Here is a 26,463-nt window from a genome sequence, read left to right on the forward strand (position 1 = left end):
TTTACCAAACATTATTTAATAAATGATTTTGCAATACAAAACATCTGTGCAAAAATATTCAGACAAAATACAAAGCCAAGGCCTCTCTTGATCAATATGCATGTAAACCTGTTATGGGTACACTGGCATTGAAATATACATATACTTTTGTTTCTTCTTACCAATAAAAGACAAAAAAAAAGGCACTATAATGAATTTTTGCCAAATACAAAAATACCTCAACTTGATTAAGATTCACAGTCTTGTGTACAAGTGGTTTGTGCACTGCTATATTAGTACATAGACTACATAAAAAAAGATGACTGTAGCCACAATGACGGCACCCAATGGTTGAAACCTTCACTTGAGCATTTTCACTTTTATTATTTTATTCTATTAGACTCTGTACACTCATACGGTAGCCATGCCTTATACTATTCTCTGCCTTATTAGCAATTGTCAGTGACAGCATCCTTAACAAAATGAGAAACGTCCTGTATTAAATAAGGCTTCACTGATGTCAAAAATCAAGTGAGAAGTGGACTGGACTGGGGGAGTCGCCCCCTGTTGGCCATCAGTGCAGACTGCGTTGGCCTTGCTTTTTTAAATCTGGAAGCAAAGTCTAGCTTATATATACAGTCTATGTTAGTATTCGTACATCATTTACATGGGTAAAGATGCTTAGGTAGCTCACTCTGCTTTAGATAAATAGAATCACAAAAACACACAGAGAGGAAAGGCATTTGAAAAATACACTCTCAAATGATTTCAAATAGCATGGACACAAGAGCACACCCTTCATGCTGCTAATAACAGCCAACCAGCTTCACTACTGACCTCTACTCACTTGAATGCTGAGGAAAACTAAAGAGCAGTAGGATTTATAAAGACAACTGAATTTGATTTTGATGCCATTTTTGCAGCTACTTTTTTCTTGTTGCTACATTTCACGTGTCCACTTACTTTACAACTCAGAAATGCACTTTATTCTCTGCATGTCCTCAGTAAAAACAACCCGGATGTGTTATTGCTGTAGTTAAAACATGCACTCAGGAACATTCGCACCCATTGATTGTTGACTTGACACATTACTGCTGGTTTTCTGACTTTTGTTTTTAGGGAATGAAAGAAGCTTCATATTTGGCCTCTCATAAACCATCGTGGATGGCTGAGGCATAGTTTGTGCGGCTACGAAACTGAGACTCACCAAACACACACTTCGTCATCCTTCACTGGGAAACAGACAAAACGGTCAGACTTTTTTTTCAGGTTGTACTTTTTCTGTTAAAAGCTGCACGTGCTGAGCTTTTTTTTTCCCATCTCCAAAATGAAATCCGTAAAAACTTTCGGAAAAAACATAAAAGACTGTATCCAATCAATTATGCGGCGAATGAAGTGTTTGCCCTGAGAACGGTGTGGGTTAGCTGTGGAAGGAAGCGAGTGCTTTGTGATGTCTTTTGTTCATCTGCAGGGGGCCCTCTTGCCAGTTCTGAAGTTAGATGCGATGTCTCCCGGAGAAACAAAACTGGGGGGCGATGATGAAAAGAAATGATACTTAAAGGGAGGCCGATCAGATAAACTTCTAGCTTCACTGTGTCCGGTCTTCTTGTTGCAGACGTCTCAGACAGCGTGATGAAGTTGGAAAATAAAAAAACAAAAAAAAACAAAACACACATTCAGCTGTCATTCTCAAAGGGACTTCTTAGCACCTGCATTAGTACTTTCATAGCTGTTGGCAGCATGGGAATTATGCATGCTAACATAAATGTTACTGATTGGTTTATGAGGGCCAAGGAGGCATCATTTATTGGAGCAGGCCACTGTTGATCGTTTTTATAAAGTTACTCGCCGTTCCAATTCCCTTGGATATTTGATTTTTTTGTGTTGACAAGCAAGCCAATGAACTAGTTTAGAAAAAAAGGCACCTGAAAGTCATCACATGAATATCCATGTCTGCCTGACATCCTGTAGGAAAAAGTCCATCGAGTGGGAATTGTTTAGTTTTTTTTTGTCTGATTGGAACACAAACTGTTGAATAAGGCCACGGGAAGAATGTTTTCACCTTTAAAGTGTTTTACTTAATAAAAAGTTCATTTGAATATATATCTTTGTATTTCATTCATTCATTCAGGACCTATGTACTGTATTTACACAGAGGTTAAAATAACATTTTCAAACCATGATAGTAAGTACGCCTCCTGTAAACAGTAAGGCATGACAGAGTCAGACAGCTGCTTATATAGCCTGCTTAGTGTTTCTTGGATACCCAGATGTGTGGCACGCTCCATCTCTGTTGGGTCTCGGTAAGACCAGAGAAGAACTGTGACGCTGCGCCACTGGCTGAAGCGCTAAACGTCTCATATCTGGGATCTAAGCTCAAAGAGGTTGAATATTTACAGGTCTGCAGTGATGACTGAGTCGTTGTACATCAGCACATCAGAGTCAGGGGTAAGCAGTGCTGACGTCTGAGACACGTGGTCCACCATCCCCTTCTGGGAGATTTGTCCGTACACCTGAGCCGACCCTCCGCCGCTCCCCGGCATGATGCAGTGGGACAGCAGCGGCGTGTTGGCGTCATGGTTGGAGCCCGTTGTGGAGGGCACGCCGCTGACATGACCCGTGCTGGTGGAGCCGCTAGCGCTGCTGGGGGAGCGGCTTTTTGGAGGGGGCAGGTGGTGCTGGATTACCCTAGTAGGCGGAGCTGGGGGTGCAAAGTGAGCTGGGAATGCTGCGTATCCTGGCGGGATTGGGTATCCGTTGACTGGGATAAAGCGCTGGTGGGTTTGGGTCACGGCCATGGGCGTCCATGCTGGAACTGCACCCATCTGTCCCGGCGCGGGAATAGCCTGGGCTGGGTAGAGGTACCCCGCGGCGGCGGCAGCAGCGGCAGCATAGCGTGGGTTGCTAAGGTTGCTGACGGGGCTGGCGCTGAGCGAGGTGGTCTGAGTGGTGGCGTTGCCTCCTCCTCCAGAGGGCGTGCTGGAGCTGGCGTGGGACGACAACCCCTCCCAAGCTCGCAGGCGGGCGTGAATATCCTTGAAGCGCGGCCGACGTGCTGGTCCTTCCTGCCAGCACTCTGTCATCAGACCATAAAACCTAAAAGCCAACAGAGTTATTTCATTACCACAAACAGCAACAATCAGACTGCTTCTAAAACTCTATTTGAATTGAATACACTAAACTAACCCTAATACCAGAGTCCAATAAAGACACTTGCACACTTGAGTTTCACCATTAGCTGGATGCACTATCTTCTTGTATACTTCTCATATTGCACCGGTAATTGCAACATACCTTGGTGGGCAGTCTTCGGGGCAGGGCAGCAGCTGCCTCTTTCTCGCCATCTCCATCACTTCCTGGTTCGAGAAACCATAGTAGGGCTGTAGCCCGTAGCTGAAGACCTCCCACAGCACAACTCCAAACGACCAGATGTCCGAGTCTGTGGTGAATTTTCCCGAAGCGACGGCCTCAGGGGGCATCCAGCGGATGGGCAGCACAATTTTAGGCTGGAGGCAGTAGTAGTCTGAGGAGTAGATCTCTCTGGAGAGACCCAGGTCAGAAATCTTGACGTGGAGCTGCTCGCCTACCAAAATGTTCCGAGCTGCGAGGTCCTTGTGAACGCAGAAGTGGCTGGCCAAGTACTCCATCCCAGCAGCCACCTGGTTCACAATATTTAGAAGACGTTTCAAGGAGCAGTGAAAGGTAGACATTAAAACACTGATTTTAATTCAAAGTTTCTACATGAGCGATTAAGATCATCATCAACATTTCATGTAAATGGTTCATGTTTAAATGGAAGGCACAACAGTACTTCTTCCACTACGCTTGTAGCCAACTACGAGGATGTTTTTAGATCCTACCTGTATGGCCATATGCAGAAAATCTCCATGATCCAGGCTGGATTTCACCGTGCCGTCCTCATCGCTGCTACAGCCGACGTCTGAGTGTGGCGAACGCATGATGAGGAACTCGTGGAGGTCACCTTGGGGCAGAAACTCAAACAGCATGCAGACTGGCTGCTCCTGGGTAACCACACCCACCAGGCACACCAAGTTGGGGTGCTGAAGCTCGGTCAGCACTGCGGCCTCCTTTGATGAAGTTGGATAAATAACGGTGAATTTCAAAGAAACAAACAAACAAAAAAAGGTGGCTGGCAGGTTGATTTCAACATTTACTGGAAAAGTGGATATTTACAAAAGATGTGGGAGTTTAATGGAGAAACTGAGTCTGAAACTGTGTGGCTTTGACAGGTGATTATAAGAAGATCACCCAAGCTGGTTTCACAACGGCTCATTGATCACTTTTGAAATTGAGTCGATGGCAGTACCACTTTAAAATGTGGGCACAGTTCAGGTCTGCCTCACTTTCTGTAAACGGAAAGTGAGGATTACGTCTTACACATGCCGACTGCCTCAATCCGCCGTCACATCTAAATTTATCTGGACAACCTTCCACCAAGTTACAGTTTATTTTGGGAGCTATTTCCAGAGAACTCATCTACAGTTGAGCAGTTCAGCCGTCTCCAATCTTTCACCGCGTCTACCTTCTATAGACATACAACAAGCCGTGCTTGAAATCTTGTGGGCCTAGACGCCTTTCCTCTAAGAAAGCAGCCACATGTAGTTTTTAGCAATAGGATATTTTAGTGGTACATTTCATTTTCCAACTCTACACAAAGACGACTGATGTGGCTTCATTATTGTATATATATACATTTTTTATGTGTGTTGTAAAAACGGTTAATTTAGAAACATTTCTTACTTGCTGGAAGTCAGCCCACTGCTGGGCATTGGAAATGTCTTTGAGAGTCTTTATGGCCACAAGCTGGGCCTGGTCCATGCCCGGCAGATACAGATGACCTTTGTAGATCTTCCCTAGAGTACATTCTCCGAGCTCCTCCATGAAACGGACGGCTGATAAGGGAAGCTCCTTGGCCTTGCTCTACAGAAAGAAGGAGGAGGAAAAAAATGGTAAGGTGACATCAACAGGTTGAAAACACATTCAACAAAAATGAAATCATTACTTTCTTTGTCGGGTCAGCAGCCTTTCATCACCGCTGTCCTTGTAGGGAAAAGAAAACATGATGTCGCTGCTTTCAATCTGATGTAGGCGAACTGCCTAATATAACACCAAATCCGTGTTTGAATTGTAGAAGAAAAATAAAACTATAGCTCAGAGCTGATAATTCACGCAATCAGACTCAGCCCATTACATCAGCCCCCAAATCGCCCCTTTCACGCCTCTGGAAAGCGATGTGGGAAAATTGCGAAATCTGGCAACATGTCGCAGCTTAAAAATGTCATCTGGCTGACAGGTTAAGCAAAATTTGGGAAGATGAGGCAATTAATTCTCTTGCCAGTAAACCCTAGAATCAGCTGCAACAATAGCAGAAAACAATGTAGCGCTCCCTGTGAGGGATGACTTTGCTTTTTCATCTTTTGGAACTCACTGAGGAGTGCTCTGACTGGAATGCTGGGTTACAGCACATCTAAATCCAACAGGAATGAGCTGGGCTGTGGGGTTAGGACAGGGTCAGGCACGTTTTGGAATTCATTTAAAGTAAATTGCAGTCAATTAAATCCATTTCCTCATTAAGATAAAGAAAACGAATGATTCAAATGGAGAAAATGCGGTTCAGCAGTTTCCCACAAACACCACAGCAGATACACTGTGTAAATGCCATCTGTTAGAAATTAGTCACCTTAATAAGTATATTTAGTGTCAGATTTCTGTGTAAAATAGTTGAGGGGAAAGCAGATCACTTGTTTAAGAATTCATGAGGACTGTTCATCAGATGCCCCCCACCTTACCATCTCTCAAAAAAAAAAACGAAATCCAGGGAAAATGGCCTTCTTCAAAGGAAAGTTTATAAGAATTTATTTTTTATATTTTATGAGTGATTATTTTTTAATTTTTTAGGGGGCAAAGTCTGTGAGCTACACTTCTGAAAGTGTGAGCACAGACTTTCAAACCTCAGCTCAAGTTAATCCAATTTGGATGTCCGATCTCCAGCAGCAGCTTGGGAGGCCAGTAGAGGAGATGGGACCCACATTTTGTTTACAGCTTCACATGTGCAAAGCACGTAATAGACTTTAAAATGGAGCAAATCAGCTGAACACTTCACAGATATTAAAGCCTGATTATGGGGGAAAAACACATTTTCATCCATCTTCAGTGCGATAAGTCCCAGGTATGATGCCATAACTTTTTTTGAGACTCTTATCCAAAATCTGTGACGGTATTTTAATTTCTCAGTATGAATTTTTTTTTTTTAACATAACGTCTTATTACAATGTGTATCTTTCCCCTGATTTTTTCTTCAGGCAAATCTGTGATGTCAGGTTTCTGTGTGTGTCTTCTTTTTTTATTTTGATCATTAAGATTAGTCTTCTTTGCAACCAGAGCATGACCACGGTTGATAATCATACCGACCATCTCATTAGAACAGCACCAACAGATGACGGTGGGGATGTTGGGGACTGAATATTTTTTATATAAAGTCGATGGTGCCAAACTGCCACTCGTATCTATGCTTGGGAAGAGATAAAAGGTGCAGAAAGGTTGGCAGAGATTTCCAGATTCCAGGAACTTTGAGATGAATAATGAAATTCCTCTGTGAGGACACATGCACTCACACACTCACACATGCACACCGTCTGTACGAGCTCTGAGGGGGGTGGTGAGTGTGTGTGTTGTGCATGATGTGAGACACAGATGTTTTTAGTTATGGGTTTTTTCCCCGCTGTCTTTCCTCCCCACACCCAAACCCTCAGAACCTCCTCACACCACCACAGATTTCTATGTGCGTGTCTAAATGGACTGTCATAGGCAGTAACCCTTGGGTGACCCCCTGCAAGCAAAGCCTGTTAGGTAGCAGCTTAATCCAAGACAAAGCTGCAGATAATGAAAACAGGAAAGAAAGACATTTGACTTAGTAAAACGTCTAAAAGTCGGAATATTTAGCCCATATAAAAAAGTTTTTAAAAGACAGAAATCACACAGCCGCTCCCTTTTATTAAAATTTTCTTGTAGATCTGTAAAATTTAGCTACAAGGCTGAATGGACGCATGAGGGCGGGGCTTTGGTAATCTTTCAGCTGATGGTTATGCAGTCTGCTATATTTCAGAACCAAGTTGGCAACAAAGACCATTTAAAATCAACTGTATAATTCCATGACTGCATGGCTGTCACTCTCCTGTAAACGTAACTCTTTGCAGACACAAGGTCTTCATGTAAACAGCAAGGAGAGACTCCCTTTTTAGGTCAGTGAAACATTTATTCCAGTCCCCCTCCCAAAAAACCCTCAGAAACAAAATAAAGCAAGGATATTAATGGATTCTGACGCATCTGTGACATCTGCAATTCTCTCCGCGGCTCTTCGCTGTAATACTATACGCCTTACCTTGAGCATCAGCTCAAGTGTGCCCAGCAATACATGCTGTCTAGATAAACCCCCAACCCTCCGCCCTCAACCACCACAATTATGTGGAAAAAAAGATGCGCTTACACGACATGACAGGGTGTGCAGCCTTGAAGGCAACATGATACTCATGCTGATGTGAGCTGTGTGTTTTACTGGGAGACCATGATATACATTACAAAAAAGAAAAAAGCTCCAGTGGTATTAGGATGGACAGAAGCATAGCAATGGAAAACTAGATCTACTTCTACTGAATCGAGAAAAGGTTCCTGAGAAGAGATTTAATTTTCAGTATATAAGAAATTTGGGGCGTTTCTGAAGGTACTGTACCATGTTAGAGCATCTTAACATAGAGTCCTTGAATACTAGGCAGTTGTAGAGGATGAGTTACTCTACTTTAAATGACTCCCACCCCTTATTGGAGGATTTCAGCTTCTTCCTTTGGGACAGAGGTTTGCAGCCCCTAAATGCAGGCGAAGCTTGAAGAAACAGCTTTGTCCAAATTGCTATTTTGTTGTCGTTGTTGTTGTTGTAGCAAATGACACACATGTTTTTTTCTGTATTTTTTTAAAACTGTATTTATTTATTTACTGTACTTATTTCTCTGTTTATGACAGTGCTTTTATCTCCTTTTTGCCGTTTTATATCAGTATAGTGTTGTCTAGTTTTAGAAGCTGTGATTAGGACGTCTATTTAAATTTGTTGATTAAAGATCATAATTAGAGATCATAAGCTGCCTTTGATTTAGACATGTCTGATATTTTTGTAAAAACACAAAATAGTGTATATATATGAATATTTTCAAAAAATGCACAGAATGCTCTGTGAGTTCATGACATCATCATAACTGATTTACTGAGCAGCTGAGTTAGAACTTGTCACTCACACACTGAGCAGCACTCACAAACTTTCTGTTTCTAAACAATTTGTTCACTTTTTATCTCAGTCATGCCTGAAAAGACATCAGGTAACTTTTTCCATCGCTTTCGAGATTTGATTCAGAGAAAACGCACAGGTGGAGATGTAAGTAACTAAACATACTCATTCTTGACTTCTCTGCTGTTCAAATGTAAACGTTTCGGAGAGATGTGTTATATTTTGCTGCTTTGCACAGTGTAATTTTTGTGTAAGTCACTGTAGACAGAGCAACTGTCAGCGCTTCACCACAGAGTCCAGGATCCTGGACTTTCACAAAGCTCTGAGCAGTAAGAGAAATGTGTTCTTTCAACAGGCAGACACATCGCATATCGCACAGAGACCCAGAGATTATGCTGTGCGACTCCCACCTTTACCTAAGCAATGCGCAGGCTCTCCACAGAGAGTCCAGAGAAGCAGGAACTTAAGTCCCTGGTTGGATGACCCCTTTTGGAATCAGGAGGACCCTAAAAGAAGTCCGTGTAGCCTCAGCTCTGTAGACACACACACACCAAGTGAGCTGAGGGCCATTCCTCTCATTGACAGTCCTGTTGAGATGACACCGCTCACTCCAGTTCCTCCACCTCCTCGAGCAGCTTGTCCATCACAATTGCCTGTTTTCTCTGCTAAACATTTAGGAGCAGGTCAGTTCAAAGGTGATGCTTTTCTTTAGTGGTTACACCTGCTGTTAATCAGTTAGTTTAGATTTTAAAATTTGACACTGTAGATTATCTATTTTAATGCTAAATTACACATATTCTTGCTGTCCATTCATTTTATATGCTTTTTTGTAGAAAAAAAAATCAGGAAGAAAAATGTCTATTGTTGTTTTTTTTTAGTAAGATGTCAATTTGTAGTTATTTATTTATTTTTTGTCTAAACAGACACGAAGGTCATTCGTGGAATAAGAGTCTTGACAGTAAAAGACAAATTTGGGCCTATTTTGGAAAAACTGCAGCATTTCCAGGATGGGATTGTAACCTCACCTGGACACACAGTACCAACCAAAACATTTACTGCAGTAAAGCCTTTGACTCCAAAACCTCCAACAGTTCCCATACCGCAAAAACGAGGACCTCGGCTTGGGACGCTGCTGCGCCGTGCAAAAGTCGTCCCTATAGACGGTAAGTGGTTTTCCTCAGTAACTGTAGAAGATGCTGAATAATCAAACTTTAAATTAAGAGATTTTTTAAAAAGATTTTAATGAACAATTAATCACTGCATCATGTACAATGCTTCAAATTAGAAGAAATTACATTTTCTCTTTACTAACCTCGTTGATTATCAGACAAGAAAGCAGACAGTCAGTGCAGTCAGAATAATCCAAGAGAGGGCAGGGTCAAACTCCCGCCTCTAGCTACACCTGTAGAGAGCCTGTCCCACAGCTTTAGTCTGCTGTCTTCAGACGACTGGTAAGAAGCGTAGTAAGGAGACATTAAATACTGCACAGAAACAGTGCTGCATAATGTGGCTGTGTTATTTGTGGTGTTCCTGAAGTCGTGTTCAATGTTGTGTTGTGTAAATACAGGATTAAGAAAAGACAGGGGTTGCAAACTATTCAGTCTCTGGCAAAGCACCACTCGGACATCCTGAAGACTAAACTGCATGAAGTGTGTCTGGTCCTCACTGAGGAGGTATTGCACACTTTATGTTTCTTATATGTGTTTCATGCAGCTAGTTTCCCTTCAAGTGCATACTACAGCCTCAACTGATGATTTTCACTCACATTTTAGGTGAAAAACCAACGCTCAGCAGTAGCCTGTGAGGCCATACATACCATCGATGAGCTCTACATTCAGCTCCAGAAAACAATGGACCCAGAAGTTGAAACAACAGGCCGAGCTCTATTGCTGAAGCTTGCACAGACCAACAACAACTTTCTTCATCAGGAGGTCAATCTGGCACTTGATGCCATGGTGGAAAATTGCAGCCATGGACGGATTCTGAGCGCTCTGTTTAACACAGGACTGACGTAAGAGGAGAGAAGAAGCTGTAGTGATTTTATTAGAAGACATGAAAGAGAGATGATGTTCACTGAGTTGTGTGTCTAATATTGTCCTTGCTCAGCCATCGCTGTGTCGCAGTGAGGAATAGCACAGCTCAACACCTGCACCAGCTGGCAGACAAAGTTGGAGCAGCCGTCATCCTGAAAGCAGGAAGCTTCACTGAAAGGTTTCTAATTGCTGCCTCTAGAATGGCAGGGGATGCTGCACCTGAAGCCAGGTGGGTACTTTTAAATGGGTTTGAAGTGCATCAATGTTTTATTTTCTGTGAGTTTACACAATTAATGACAACTGTAATCTTCCACAGGTACCATGGGCGAACAATCATCAAGAAACTGACCCTTCACAAGGACTTTATGAATTTGTGGATGAAGATTGTCCCTGAAAAAGACAGGCGTCCTGTGGAGAAGAGCCTGAAAAAGGCTAATAATTACAGGCAGCAGGTCAGCATTCAGACTAGGCTCTCCTCTCCAGCAGGGCCTGGGATCCCCAGATGTGACAATGCAAGTCCTGACGAGTACAGAGGAGAAGAGCTACAGTAGCAGCAGCACTCTGAGGCTAAGCTGGGAAAGTGGTTGGAGGTTCAACCATCATGACCACAGACAGTCCCAGTCGCTCTGCAGGAGTAAACTTCTCCATCTTCAGGACTACAAACTATTTCTCTGAAGGACAATATTATTTAGATTTACATTAATTATTATTACATCATTCTTATTATTACATTATTTGTATTATTTCATTATTATTATCACATTTTTAAGATCCTGAATGGACAATGAATGAATAAATCCCTTTTTTTTTCATGTGAATTAAAATGGCACTTTGGTTGGCACATATACAGTTTCTGTTTTTCTGTCAACAAATATTAATACATTCTTAGTTCTCTTGTTTTCGTTTTTAACCCATGATTTTGCATTTTTATCAGGATTCAAAGTCATTTTTATAACATAAAGAAATATTAAATAAATACTAGAAAGCGAAAATTTCAGAAGAAATTTTAAGTGTGTCTATGCTAATCAGTGTAGTTTAGAATAGAATAGAATAGAATTCAACTTTATTGTCATTGCACATTTCTTGGATTCATTTGGTGATTTATTAAATCTATAACTGTTATTCTAATCTGCTGCTGAGTCTCTTACACTTTTCTTTATGCTGTATATTTTCACGTCTCTGGAATAGTTGGAAGTTAGATAGTCAGCTGGGAAACTTTGTGTTAACTCATGGAGCTGAGGATATCGTGGACATGCTGACCTCGCTGCGTGGTGTACAGAGCGAGGTCAGCATGATTAATATTCACAATAAAAATATTAGCCGAACATCATGAAGTCTGTATGTGTTTCATAGTGTCGAACAACCTTTGTACAGTTAAAGCCAGCAGTTACTACATGACAGAAACACCAACGTTATCTCTTTTATGCGTTTATACACAGGTCACGCTGATTACTGAACAAAAACCCAAAGATCAGATGTTAAACAAATTTATTTGCTCTCTCTCCTCCTTAAACATGTTTTTAATGTTAGTTATGATTCAGAATTGGCGACTGAAACACGTAAGACACATAAGAACATCAGGAAATAAAACACCGATAAATATAACCTCAGTAAAAGAAGTCAGCGGGGGTTACTACAGCTGTGCGCTTTGTCGGTGGGATTGCTTGCGAGGCGAGCGGGTCTATCCCACGCTTTGCCGTGAGACTGGGCAGACATCTCCGAAATCATCGAAACACTTTTGCAAAGAGGCTGTATCTTGACAAACCGACCAGACACATGAAGATTATAGTGATGGGATTTCCGGCTCTTTTTAGAGATCCGGCTCTTTCGGTTCGGCTCACTAAAAAGAGCCGGCTCTTTCGGCTCCGAACCGGCTCTTCAGGTTGTTTTGTTGCTTTAATTAATTTATTATTAACAATAATATAAAATTATGCACAAAAGGAATTACTAACGTAAAAACAAGTGGTTTTATTTATATATGTTTATATATAAATATATGCGGTGGCCCCTAGAGACAAAACACGTACAAACTCCAAAACACATTTCTAGCATGAACTGAACTTCCAAAGCAGAGCTACTAGATCACTTAAATTACACAATTGAAAGCATGTGTGTATTGTTTGTATATTTATACACAGGCACTCATATATATATTCAAATAATTTAAAAAAAAAGTTCATTTACCTGTTATTACCACACACCAAATCCGGTCGTTGGTACTTGCTGGCTTGTGTAGCCACAAGATAACAAAGGCTCAACACTGCGCCCAGCATCCTGGAGCACTTCTGTTGTCTTTTGTACGTGTTTTGAGTTTTTATGTGCTTCTGAGTTTTTATATGCTTCTGAGTTTTTACGTGCTTCGGAGTTTGTACGTGTTTTTACGTGTTTTTGGAGTTTTTACGTGTTTTGGAGTTTGTACATGCTTCAGAGTTCGTACGTGATTTGAAGTTTGTATGTGCTTTGTCTCTAGGGGCCACCGTAAATATACTTTTATTTATTCACTCCACATAAAATGTAATAAATAAATCATATAATACAAAAATCAACTATTCACATTTCAAGTTTTAACTATTTAAATTTTCAGCTTTTTCCTTTCACAAATTTAAAGTGAAAAGAACACAAAACACTGCAAACCACAACACAATTAAATATAAATTATAATATGAAAACTAAAAGAACATGCATATTCTCTGTCATATGGACCTGCATGAATAAACTTTCTCAATCCTTTATCATCTGCAACCGAAAATAGTTGTGGATGATTACTATACCTTTCTAATGTTGTTGTCCCTGCCTCTCTTTCTCTCTCTCTGGCTCTGTTCCTGTGCTACTGAGTGTAACTACCGCCCCTCCCCCCTCTGCCCAGCGTAAAGCACAAGGCTCGCGTGCAGAGTGAAGCGGAAAAAAAGTGCGAGAGAGAGGCCGAGAGAAAGAAAAAAAAAAAAAAAAACCCCACGTGACGGCTCGCGATAAGGAGCCGGCTCGCGTCGTTCACGTCAAAGAGCTGGCTCTAAGAGCCATTTCGTTCGCGAACGACCCATCACTAGAAGATTAAACCACTACATTCTCGGCTAAAAAAATATTAAAACGGTATTTGGTGACACACAAACAGGGTTTTTCAAAGCTCAGTTCTGTTAGCTTCCACATGCCGGTTGTTGTGTGCTAGAAACAATGGCCACCAGGCCAAAGCAATGGTTTTGACTCGATCAGCGTTAACCCCGCCCCCTGAGTTTGATGGGTGAGGCTGACAGATAAAATTATTTCATGATGAGAGCCAGGCGCCAGGACTGCCAAAATGAAATAAATAAATATATCATTAAATAATTAATTAAATGTGTCAATAATTAATTAAATGTGTCAATAATTAATAAAAATGTGAAATACATAAATAATTAATTAAATGTGTCAATAATTAATTAATTAAATGTGTCAATAATTAATTAAAATGTGAAATACATAAATAATTAATTAAATGTGTCAATAATTAATTACATGTGTCATAACTATTTATTTAATTAATTAATTCCAATTTTAATTAATTATTGCCACATTTAATTCATTATTTAATGGTGTATTTAATTAATTCATTATGGCAGTCCTGGCGTTCCATACTGCTCTACCAGGTGTAACAATTGAGTTTAACATCCAGGCATCCATGAAAACGGAATTTATGACATTTAACGGAGTTAGAAGTTAGCAGGGAGTTAGCTCGCTAGCTTCTATCTAAATACAATATAGCATGTCCTGACTGCGGGGTTTTGGAAACAAATTAAAATGTACAGCTCTGTTATCACTTCCAGCATAAATGAAGACAGAAAACTAAACAGCAGTGACGTTTGTAGGGTTACTGAAGTTGGGCTAGCTGGTATATAATGATGTGCTACGTGACCGCTAGCGACACAGCTATGTTAGCATAATATAAACAAGCTAACTTTTTTTTCCACTCGATAAAAGTTAATGTGAGTGTTCTCGGTGGTCAGGAACAAATGTAATCGCATGGCAGGATGCTGTAAAAGGACCAAACTTCAGCCAGGAGAACAACTGAGATAATCCATCCACAATACGAGGTTAGTCATTCATATACTGCTGCATGGGCTGGGCTGTAGTTACATCCTAAGGTTTTAAAAACTGAGCTTTGAAGGATATAAAAAAAACAACAACAGCAATAGAATAATATTAAACACAAAGTGAACCCGTCTTCCTTCATTAAATAGGTTCTTTTAGATGTTAAGGAGGAATTGACTTAACCAGGCTGGCGGAGAATGAAGACAACCGGACACCTGCTGCAGATGGGGAATCAGTGAACTTTTATTGAGACAGAGACAACCTCTCAACACAGCTCACATCAGGAGATTCCTAATATTTGCTGTGAGGATGGGTATATATTCTCTAAAACTTACAGGAGGGGGTTGTGAGGAAAGTGCTGCATTAGCAGAAAAACAACTCCATAAAAGGAAAGCGGCCTTGGGTGTTCTAGTCTCTTCGCTTGCAGATATCTTACACCTGCAGGATGAGGCGATCGCTTCTTATCGCTCTCAAGGCCAAAGTCGTGAGCACATTTTCATTACACAGTTGCACAGTAACTTTAAAGCTGAACAATATTTAAAGCTGAATAATGTTTGATCAGATTATATTTTCTTCAAATCCCCCTTTTGACCCATCTTAAATGGGTCAACACACAAAAATAAGTAACATTCAAAGGAACACAGAGACGTGTCGAAGCCTGGCTCGAAAAACTCCTCGGGTCTTATCATTTGTCTTTATCTGTCATTGCAGATGAGGAGAAAAGAGTCCAGGCACCACCCTGCCCAGGGGTCGGCTGCAAGCAGTCTCGGTTCCCGACGAAAGCAGTAACAGCTGTCCTGCACAAACGGATACAACGAGTCAGTGCAACCAGGGTAATGACACAAAATTAACAGTTCCTGTAACTCAGCAACCAAAAAGCATAAGTAATGATAAAAATGTGGAGAGTACAGAGTATACTATAATAATGAGAGATATAAACGTGAAAATGTGAAAGAATAAATCAACCGTAAAATAAACTCAGAACGGTAACTGCTAAGGACATTCAAAAGTGAATATGGTAAAACGTGAGGAAGGGGTGTGGAATAAAACAATTTATATCCAGTGGTGGGAGTACACATTCGCTCAGGCTTAAGTCCGGAGACCCTGAGAACATCGCTTAACCCTCACAACCCGACCAGACACAGTTCAACCAGATATATCCTTCAAGAGGAAGTGGGTGAGGGAAACAATTAATAACAAGCCTAATACAAAACACCACAGAGAAACAACCATTCTAGAAGAATTTAAACAAGAGAAAGACGATAATGTTCGTCACCCTCACGATCAGAGTTTTCATCATCCGTTGGCGAGGAGGTCAAGGCCAGATCCTTTAGGGTAAAAATTAAGCCTGAAAGATCCGGTTTTTTTGCTATTCTGAGCATATTTTGGTTTCTCCAGTGCAAAGCCTGACCCCTAGAGTGCTTGGACCAATCGAGGTCCGTTTCTGACACTAAACTGGACCACTTCCACTGATGCCAACCTCCCAGGGTTATATACCACACTGAGGAGGAGAGATGTACTGCAAGGTTAAAAAGATCCCCCCCTTGGTCTTTGGTGACGGGAGTGACTGGGAAGCTAGCGAAATCTATTTCGACTACCCAACTTTTATTGTTGGGGACACAGAGAGTAATCATTCTAGTCGTACTTGGGGTGCAGGAGGTAACCGTGTGTCGTTTCTTTCTAAATGGATCGGGCGTGGGCAAAACTGGAGAGGAAGTGGTGGGCAAGACCCTAGGGGCTGCATTTGTCAGATTGGGACGGTCAGAAGGGGGCGAAGCTTTTGAACTTGAAGGTGTCAGAAGTGTCGGGGGCCCTTCACAGATCAGGATTATGCCAATGGGAATGAGACCCAGGGCCAGGAAGCAAACAAAGACGCAACATCTTTGCCTGCCTGTCATTTCAGGGGGAAAGGGCCAAGACATGTTTACTTAGCTTGGATGTCGTCTAATAGAGGATGATGGGGCACAGAAAGGTGGTCCAGTTCCCCCCACCTCGCCAAGGGCGTGTTCTAGGAGTTAAAGAGCAACAAAAAGTATCAGTGACACAACTTTAAATGAGCTTTCAGCGGTTAAAACTATTGCAATGTAAAATGTAAATCTTAAAAACTCAAGCCAATATAAAAGCAAAGTCATAAAAGATGTTAAAAATAGAACAATAAAAATGTTTAGTTCAGTATGAAGAACACCCCCTTTTGTAACCCGCCGGCTTGTAGGTTGAGTTTTGGCTCCCTCAAGTGGTTGGTGATGCTGTTGCAGCTCCTTCTGACAGGTCCTTCTGCACCTCTCTCAAGGTTCTTCCTGGTTCGGTGGCAGCAGCGCACTGTGTGTAATGAAACCAGGTGTCACCTTTCCCTTCGAGCCTGACAGCGTGGGAGGTCCGCTCTGTTATGCGGTAAGGGCCTGTCCAGCGAGGCTCAGCCCACTTTCTCTTTGTGACTTTCAGGAGGACGTAGTCCATTCCAGGTGTAGCCGCCTCTTTCAGCTCTTGCTGGTTTCTTTCAGCGACCTGTGAGGAATACTGGGCAACAAAACTGCGGAGCATGTTATAATATGTCCTCGGATCGAGGTCTGAATCAGCTTCATCCGACATTAACAGGCGAGAGGAGGGGCCAGGAAAAGGCCTGCCATGCTCCAACTCAAATGGAGTGTAACCAGAGGTTTGATTTACTGAGCATCTTATGGACATTAATGCAAGAGGCAATGCCTTAACCCAATCTAATTTGGTCTGTGCACAGATTTTAGCCAATTTAGTTTTTAGAGTTTGATTCATCCTTTCCACTTTCCCTTGAGATTGGGGGTGGTAAACTGAGCCAAACTTATGTTTCAAACCTAATGCGGCTTCAACCCTCTGCAGATCGTGGTTCCTGAAATGTGAACCATTGTCCGACCTTATGACCTCGGGAAACCCATGCTGTGGTATATAATGATTAATCAGACACTTCACCACAGTTCTACTGTTTTCACTTGCTGTCGGCCAGGCTTCTGGCCAACCTGAAAATGCATCCACAGCCACCAGCAGGTACCTGTAACTACCTACTCTGTCCACCATGTCTGTGTAATCAATGATTATTTCTTTCCCTGGGCAAAGTGGGATGGGGAAGTACCCTGCTATTGGCTTGAAGGCGGGCTTGATTCCAAATTGGTTGCACTCCTTACAGGTTTTAACCATGTATTTTGTCATGTCTTTTAGATAAGGGTGCCACCAGGCGGCTAAGTTCCTCATCATTTGTGCAGGTCCCACATGCCCCACTCCATGTGCCTCTTCCATTGCTGTCTGTCTGACCCCTGGCGGTAGAATGGGCCTTCCGTCTGGGCCACGCCACACATCTGTGTTTGTGGCCCCTCTTGTTACCCATAATGATTTTTCCTGGGGGCTGGCTTTGTCCTGTAACTCTCTGATTGTGGCTAGGCCTAGTTGTATGGGTGGTCTTTCTGGAGGGGGTGTGGCTTCTGGGTCCATTACCATAATCAGGGAGGGTAAGTAACCAGCTGTCTGCTTCGCTACTAAGTCGGCCTGTTTGTTACCTAATGCCACTAAATCCAATCCGGCACTGTGTCCTTTGCATTTTACCACTGCCACCTTAACAGGTAACAACAGTGCTTCCGCTAATTCCCTCATTTCCATCTCATGTTTAATAGGCTTTCCGCTGGCTGTCAAAAAACCAGCTCTTAGCCACTGCTTGAGCTCCACATGCACTGCTCCCACAGCATAAGCTGAATCACTGTATATATTCACTTTCTGTCCCTTTCCCATCCTTAAGGCTTCAATCACCGCTCTCAGTTCAGCTCTCTGTGCAGACTGTTGTCCTGTCAACTGCTCTGCCTTCACTGTTTTCCATCTCATGTCTGTCTGTTCCACTATTGCCCATGCAGCCTTCAACATTCCACTTTCAGTTCTAAAACAACATCCATCTGTGAACCAATCTTTTTCTGCATCCATTAGAGGTTCTGCCTGCAAATCTGGCCTGATTTTCTCCTGTACCTGCACAACCTCTTCACACATATGTGGTTCTCCTGATCCCATGTGATCAGCCATGTTTATGCCTTCATGTGAGTAGGTGATGTGTGGTGCTTCCAAAATGGTACTGAGGCGTCTCTGCCTGAGTGAAGTGAGTGTGAAGGCCTGTGAGGAGACGTAGGCCACCACACTGTGTGATGTCAAAATTTTTAGTGGGTGGTTCATCACTATGTGTGCTGTTTTCTGAATGATTTTTGCAAGTCCAGAAACGTGTTGTGTGCACGGTGGGTGGCGTTTTTCAGTGTTGTCAAGCATTACGCTTACATATGTCAACACTTTTCTCTCTCCCCCTTTTTTCTGGAACAGGATACCATTGATATGGGTTCCAGTTCCAGAAACATCAAGATGAAAAGGCAAAGCATAATCTGGCACAGCAAGGTCAGAGGCGACAGAAAGCTGTTGTTTTAACTTTATAAACGCCTGTTCTGTTTCTGTAGTCCATGAGAGGGGAGCAGAGAGGTTTCTCATGCCTTGTTCATTTACCAAAGCGCGCAAAGGGGAAGTAAGGCCAACATAGTCTGGGACATAGGTCCTGCTGTAACCAGTCAGGCCCAAAAATGACAACATGTCTTTTACAGTTAGAGGTTTTGGATGGTGCAAAATGGAGTTCCTGTGTTCTGGGGACAAGGAAATACCGGACTGTGAGACCATGCGGCCTAGAAAAGAAACCTGTTTTCTTGCAATCTGTAGTTTGGTTTTGCTCACTTTAAAACCTGTGTTGGCCAGGTGGTGAAGTACCACTCTGGTGGCCTCCAAACAGATGTCAGCCGTGGGGGCAGACAGCAAAAGGTCATCCACATATTGTATTAACATACAGTCAGATGGTAGTGGGCTGGTTTGTAAAAGTTCTTTCAAACACTGATTAAACAGTCCTGGGGAGAGGGCAAATCCCTGTGGTAAGCGAGTGTAACGCCATTGTCGGCCTCTAAATGTAAATGAGAAAATGTCACGCAGTGACTCACGAAGTGGGAGGCAGAAAAAGGCATTAGCCAAGTCAATGCAGGTGAACCAGGCATGAGATGGTGGGAGGTTGGTCAAGGCAACATAAGGATTAGGCACAGGCAAAGTAGGAGTGCCAAGTAAGGCATTAATCCTTCTCAAATCATGTGCCATTCTGAACTTCCCCGTGGCTTTTTTCTCAACGGGTAGGATGGGCGTGTTCCACTTAGAGCAGGAGGGCTCCAAGACACCGGCAGTGACCAAACCAGAAATTGTTTCTGCAATCCCAGCCTCAGCCTCCGGTCTGTGTGGGTACTGAGGCTGCCACAAAGGGGTAGCAGATGATAGTTGAAAAGAGACTGGCTCCACATCAACTAAACCTACATCTGTGGGTCCAAGGGACCACAAACAATCTGGAAGAGAGTCGAGTAAAGGCGCAGCATCACAGTGGTCTGTGTGTTCTCTGCCATGTGACCCGCTGACCACTCCATGTTGCAGTGTTGAGGAATTAAAGCAATCATTTAAAATTTGGTATGTCTTGGTAGATGGAGAAAACAAAACCTGTGGGAGTTTTGTAGGTGTCCAGTCAGTGGCCGCAAGGGAACGTTTAACCATTCCACCCAGCTCCTTAGCCTGGTGTCCAGGATGTAAGGCCAGTGACACATGGGGAGCTGCCTCATCAGACATCATGTACCACTGTAATTGATCTGTTGTAAAAGTAACCGCTGCTGCCACTCCCTCCGGTGCCGCAAAAATGCACGACATGTTCAGAGACCAAGCCCGCCCCTCACACTGCTCTTGGAACATGTGCTGGTACCAGGTGGTGTCATGCCTGTCATAAAACAGTGTAACATGAGGTGGGTCAGGGGGAGGGGGCTCTACTACTAGCTGAGGATGTCGCCGACAGAGAGGAGCTTCCTGGGCAAAAATGCTTGGTATCTATGGGAGTTGGAGCTACGGGCGGTTCTTCTCCAATAGTCATTATTCCACCAGAGATATTAAGTACCGGATATATGCCTGCTGAGGGAGGAGTTGAGGCAGAATAGGGAGGTGGCTGAGACCTATTTTTCTTCATGTGTGGTTTTGCAGTTTCCCATAAACACACCCAGTGATTAAATTTAGCTTTGCGGCCTGCGTGCTTATCTGCTTCCTTTCTGTGTCTCACCCCGCTCATCACACCTGCACCTGCTGCTGCTGAGTTGGCTTCTTCCTCCTTCTCTTTTGCCTGCATAGCCTTATTCTGCCAGATTATTCCCCAGTTACCACTACTCCCCTCGTCCTTTCCCTTTTCTTTCATTAACCTTTCAGCTGTTTTCCTCAATGACTCTTTCTGCTTTTTTGCTTCTTTAGGCTGGTGTGTGGAGTTGATGACTGTCTCAACACATGTTAATTGTTCTCCCAATGTGCTAAGAATAACACCGGGACCCCAACCATCATCATTAGTTTCTCGACCTAATTCTCCATCCATTTTACTGTCAATGGAGGAGTGTTCTTTTATTGATTTTAAAGGAGAATTTGGGCCAGCTGGGTTTCTGCCTCTGTTAGGCACTAACAGCTGGGGCGCTGCTTTAAAGGTGAGTCAGCACTGAAATATCCCTTCAGGTGTTACCAAGCTTCTACCAAACCGGAGTCTGGCGGGTAACCTTGCCTAGAGCTTCCTGATAGGGGTGCTAGTTGGTTGTCACCTTGTTCACACGTCTCATTCACACTTCATACATTACCTGCAGTCACTCATTACCCTCCTTATGTATGTAATAAATGTGTAAAAAAAAATTCTATGTGTGGTGTATTATTTTAACCAAAAGAGGAACCTAGTTCCTTTAATTGTGTAATCTGTGAACAACGGAGAACCGAACTGTCCTGCCCAGTGTTCCACAGCAAGCATTCAGCGTGTATTTATGTGTGTCCAATATCAAACAGAACATCAAAACATTTAAAACACTAAAATCATCGGGGTTTTAAGAAGAGATCCGTTTTCTCCTATTGATCAAAGGGACCCCTCCTTTGGACTCCAACCAGTACTTCTCCTTTTTAAGTTTTAGAGGATCTTTTCTAATAAAGTCCTCTGGGCCTTCCTAACCCTTCTGTAGTTTAGAGAATATTACTAAAAAATATTCTCAAGGCCTTTAACCTTTTAATTTGTTTAGAAAGGCGTTACTAATAAACCCTTTCAAGGTCCCAGACCTGCACTGAGGTATATATCCGACACCGGAGAGCAACCCGTCGGCTGCAACCGTGGTCAGACCTCAGTTCACTCTTATCTTTATTCACTTATTCACTTATTTCTTATTCACTTATCTCTTATTCACTTGTCTGATTCTCAACAAGCCTTAAGTAAGCCAGACAATTTTGGTTATGAATTACTAGGAGTTTGGACACTAAGTATTTTTATAATGTTCAATATAGCAGAAATAAAAGGTCTGCTTACCTTGTTTTTGTGTGCACACAGCTTTTGTCCAAACTCCGTTCACTCAGACCACGGCCGAACTCCTCCCATCCGTTCCAGTTGACCTGGAGCGGATCCTGTTCGTGACGCCAATTGAAGGATATAAAAAAAACAACAACAGCAATAGAATAATATTAAACACAAAGTGAACCCGTCTTCCTTCATTAAATAGGTTCTTTTAGATGTTAAGGAGGAATTGACTTAACCAGGCTGGCGGAGAATGAAGACAACCGGACACCTGCTGCAGATGGGGAATCAGTGAACTTTTATTGAGACAGAGACAACCTCTCAACACAGCTCACATCAGGAGATTCCTAATATTTGCTGTGAGGATGGGTATATATTCTCTAAAACTTACAGGAGGGGGTTGTGAGGAAAGTGCTGCATTAGCAGAAAAACAACTCCATAAAAGGAAAGCGGCCTTGGGTGTTCTAGTCTCTTCGCTTGCAGATATCTTACACCTGCAGGATGAGGCGATCGCTTCTTATCGCTCTCAAGGCCAAAGTCGTGAGCACATTTTCATTACACAGTTGCACAGTAACTTTAAAGCTGAACAATATTTAAAGCTGAATAATGTTTGATCAGATTATATTTTCTTCAGCTTAAATAAATGATTAGCGGTAATAAAAGCCGAGGGAGGTCAACAGTGATCACTGACTGTTTTAGGAGCTTTTTGAGATCAAATAGAAGAAAATACATAACATTAAACATGTTAACAACACAAAAGCCATATTAAACGCAGACTACTTTAGACCCGGAAGTAAGATTCGTCGCGTCATCACTGAACAACCGGATAAGAATAATAAAGCCGACGAATAGTAATAAGTGTGCCTCTTGGCATAGGCACACTTAAAAAGATGAATTAAGTGAGAGGACCAAGGATAAGGAGAAGTGTAAGGGAAGGGTGTGGAAAAAGAGACAGTGAGAAATAAACAGGAGGGAGGTGGTGGGCTGCAGTTGAACATTCCTGAACCTGCTGAGCTCTGATGACGGATCTGATGCTTTGTCTGAGACAGGTCGTTACCACACACACTCAAGCCAGTAACCCCGGCATGCCGTGACATATCCCTAATGACACACAGAGGGCTGTGCCAGTGTTTTGACTCCTTCTGCAGTCTGTTTGCATGCCAAACGACAGCCTCTTTACAGTCATTACACAACAGCGTGATGATGCACTTAGTGTCCACTTCAAAATCGTGAAGTTTACAGTGTTTAATTTTTGCGTTGATATTACATGTAAAAAGTGTTCTATATCTGCAGAAATAAACGGTAATCTGCAGGATTACCAGGAAGGCCCTCCGTCATTTATTCCCCACCCTGAGTGCCATCTGCTGTGACTGTAACGCTCCCTACCTTAGGCTTGTATGCAGTCGCGAGCATGGACATCTCAACGTTCTGGCCGCGGACGGGTTTGGGTTGGCGCGTCACGGGAGGCCTGGAGGACTTCTGGTTGTTGCGGCACACGCAGATGAAGAAGAAGACCAATGCGATGGCTAAGGGGATTACCACGCTGGGAACCAGGATGTACAAGATCTCAATGCCAGACTCCTTATGGTCTAAACAGATGGGACATCGAGAGAGGGGAATCATCTCATTTCACACGTCACACATGTGTCACAAAGGCAACATCGCAAACTACGATTTAAAACTAGCGTCTCACCACAGAGGGGTATGTCGCAGAGCTCCATTCTGACCCCCTCATCTAGTGTGAAGCACCAGGGGGCCTCGTGTTTGTTCCCTGGGTTGCGGCAGTACGAGTGTCCTCCGTTAAGCTCCGGGTAGCGCACAGCCTGGTAGTTGTGGCTGTGAGGATACTGGGAGTTCCACGGCTGACACTGACGCCCTGACTTGGTTATGCTTACCGTCCCTCTGTAGTCTACCCCACTGTTGTTATAACATTTGTGATCTGGTGGAATATAACAGACAATGATGTTTTAGCAGCGTCAACACAGTAAATCATTACAATTGCCACATGAACATGTCTCACTCTTGTTAATAGGCTCTGTCATAGGGATCCCGATCCTCAGACAGTTGGCGGCCTCGGGGCTGTCGGAAGTAGCCAGGTCATCGCAGTTTGGCAGTTTCAGTCTCTTCAGTATTATCGGGTTGGAGCGGGCGATGATGTACTCGGTTTTACACAAGTCGTTCTCCAGGATCTCGCATTCGTCCTTACAGAGGTCACGGGGTTTGTCGGACCCCGAGCTGCGGTCGCACGTTGGGAAGGCAAAGTGGCAGAGGGAAGGGATGGCGAACTGTGAGCAGCGGTCAGACAAATGGTTGGACGTCCCGATCATGGTGAAGGCCGCTGGGAACGAGAGGATTCAATTTCAGTTGCTTGAAAGTTTCTAAATAACGAAGAATTAGGAGACTGAATAAAAACAGAGAATTTCATACTTTAAATGCACGACTCGCGCACAGCGATGCTGTTCACTTATTGCAAACATGTGCATTGCTGCGGCTGTCATTATCACTACGGCGACTACGATGAAGAGGAGACGCGAATAAAAAGCGGCCAAGTGAACCTGACAACCATCCAAATGTTTCTCCAGCACATGTTGCTTGAGTAAAAAGGAACATAGAGATCAGTAAGTGTGACATTAAATTCAAGATGCTGAATCTGGACTCTGATATGATTTACAGTCCTACTGTTGGCCTGTTACGACTCTGTGGCGCCATAAATCTCAATTATCACTCGTCCTTGATGTTTCAGATCAGGCTCTGGATTCATGGCCTGCGTCATTCCCTGAACTGTTGCACGGATATAATCAATAATGACCTCTGAGGACAAACGCATGCATACGCATAAAACAAAAAGCACACACGCTGAGACACAGACGTGTAACAACACTGGAAACAGTGTGTCGGCCACATGTGATTCATACTGAGTGGTGAACTCCCTTTGAACTCTCTAAGTGACGTTCTGCTTCCTTCCTGGAGCATATTAATTATGATTACCTTCTGAAAAATCTGAATTTACACAAAGTTTTTATTGAATTACTACATCTTTTTTATTTTTAGCAGCAAATTATATCTCTAAAAGAGTTTGGCAGTTTCAGTCTCTTCAGTATTATCAGTATTATCAGTATTATTTGTCTTTTAGAGACAAATTATGTCTCTGAAAGACATAATTTTCTCCCATTTAATTGAATCTACCAAAAATGCAGGTGCCATCTGCCATCAAGAGCAAGGACAGAAGAAGCGGCACTTATTCCAATTTTTCAAACAAAGCATAAAGAAATGACTTTTGGCTCAAGACTTTTGCACAGTACTGTATGCCCTTTGGTCATTGATTGTGTTCAGTTGTCTTTCTTGAATCTGCAGGAACTAAATATTTAGTAACATGGAATCATCTTCATCAAGTTAAGCCTGTACACACAAACTAATCAAACGTTTCTTATGAATGAATATGTATTTATGATGGATGTAGAAGTAAATTTAATCTATTCTCAAAACATTAATTCGATTTGTGTTGGCTCGAAGGAGGTTTAGCCCGCTCAAACTCACCTGTGATCTGGGTCTCAATCTCCCCCTGCATCTGCAGCGAGTCGACAAAAATGCTGCGGTTGCCGATAAAGCGGGCGCAGGCTATGCCTCTGTACGGCTGGCAGAATCCATCTTCAGGAAACCCGTTGCTGAGAGGTCAGAGGGGCGAGAAAGAGAGGGTGCTTTTAAAGTTCGTCTGAACAACATGAATCAATTTCATCGACTCTTTCACAGGAAAACCACTAGAGGTCAGTCTACATTAGCATATCCCACAAGACCAACTAGTTCCACTTCTGTGGAGGGAAAGGCTGCTCCTTGCTGCCTTTGCTTGGCTACAGATCAGGCAAACTCAAAGGCAGATATCTAATACACATAAATGTCCTTATTCACAGTAAACTGCTTTAAGAATCTCACGTCGGACTTTATTCGTGTTGCGTCAGAGAGTCGTCACTCTGAGCCACAATTTAAAACATATGAAAGGAGAAAGAGAGCAACCTTGTTTCTACAGATATGCAACTCCACTCAGTGAGCTTCTTTTGGGGCATTTCTTTTAATTTCCTCGTTAATGTAACGATTCTTATCCCGCTTAACACAGTCATCATCATCCTCTCCCCTTCCTGTCTCACTCTCTGTGCTTTTTTATTCTTTCTCCATACACACATACACACACACACACACACACACACACACACACACACACACACACACACACACACACACACACACACAAAGCCCACGCTCACCGGCAGACCACTCGCTCAGTGTGAGATCACTTTGTCATGCGCTTTAAGTCATACCATATGGGACGTTAAGACCAGGCACAACTGCAATATGTGGTATAGGCGAGTCCACGATTCCACTGCATATATGAAGTATATCCTCATGGTGCAGACCTGCTGCCTGAGTAATGGCGAACAGAAGCAGCTAGACTATGACATTTTTAATATATTTAACTTAAAGTGCAGCCAATCACAGCTAAGACACAGGCCTCAGCTGTGATTGGCTGAACAATAACACCAATAGTCAAACATTTCGACTCTGATAGGTAAGGTGGCCCCGAGAGGTCGATCGGACCGCAGCTTATGAAAACACCAGCAAATAGAAAAATGCTGAAAAAGCACACAAAATAAAACTGAATAAAAACCCCAATAGAAATAGAAAAAAAGTTGCTAATAATCACAAAACAACACACAAATGTTTTTGGG

General features: G+C 42.8%; 1 protein-coding gene across 1 annotated transcript; it reads right to left on the minus strand.

Moving 5' to 3' along the window:
* Positions 1-25,465, minus strand: LOC309691991 (inactive tyrosine-protein kinase transmembrane receptor ROR1-like). The gene is made up of 8 exons (XM_082510093.1): positions 25,280-25,465; positions 23,763-24,080; positions 23,436-23,681; positions 23,129-23,331; positions 4,741-4,920; positions 3,840-4,067; positions 3,274-3,638; positions 1-3,075 (listed from the first exon to the last, which is right to left on the minus strand). The coding sequence occupies exons 1-8, from the start codon at positions 25,308-25,310 to the stop codon at positions 2,373-2,375; spliced, it is 2,274 nt and encodes a 757-aa protein (XP_082366219.1). The 5' UTR covers positions 25,311-25,465; the 3' UTR covers positions 1-2,372.
* Positions 25,466-26,463: the final 998 nt, after the last annotated feature.

Source organism: Aulonocara stuartgranti (genome assembly GCF_965226115.1).
Source record: "Aulonocara stuartgranti genome assembly, chromosome: 17".
Taxonomy (NCBI): Eukaryota; Metazoa; Chordata; class Actinopteri; order Cichliformes; family Cichlidae; genus Aulonocara; species Aulonocara stuartgranti.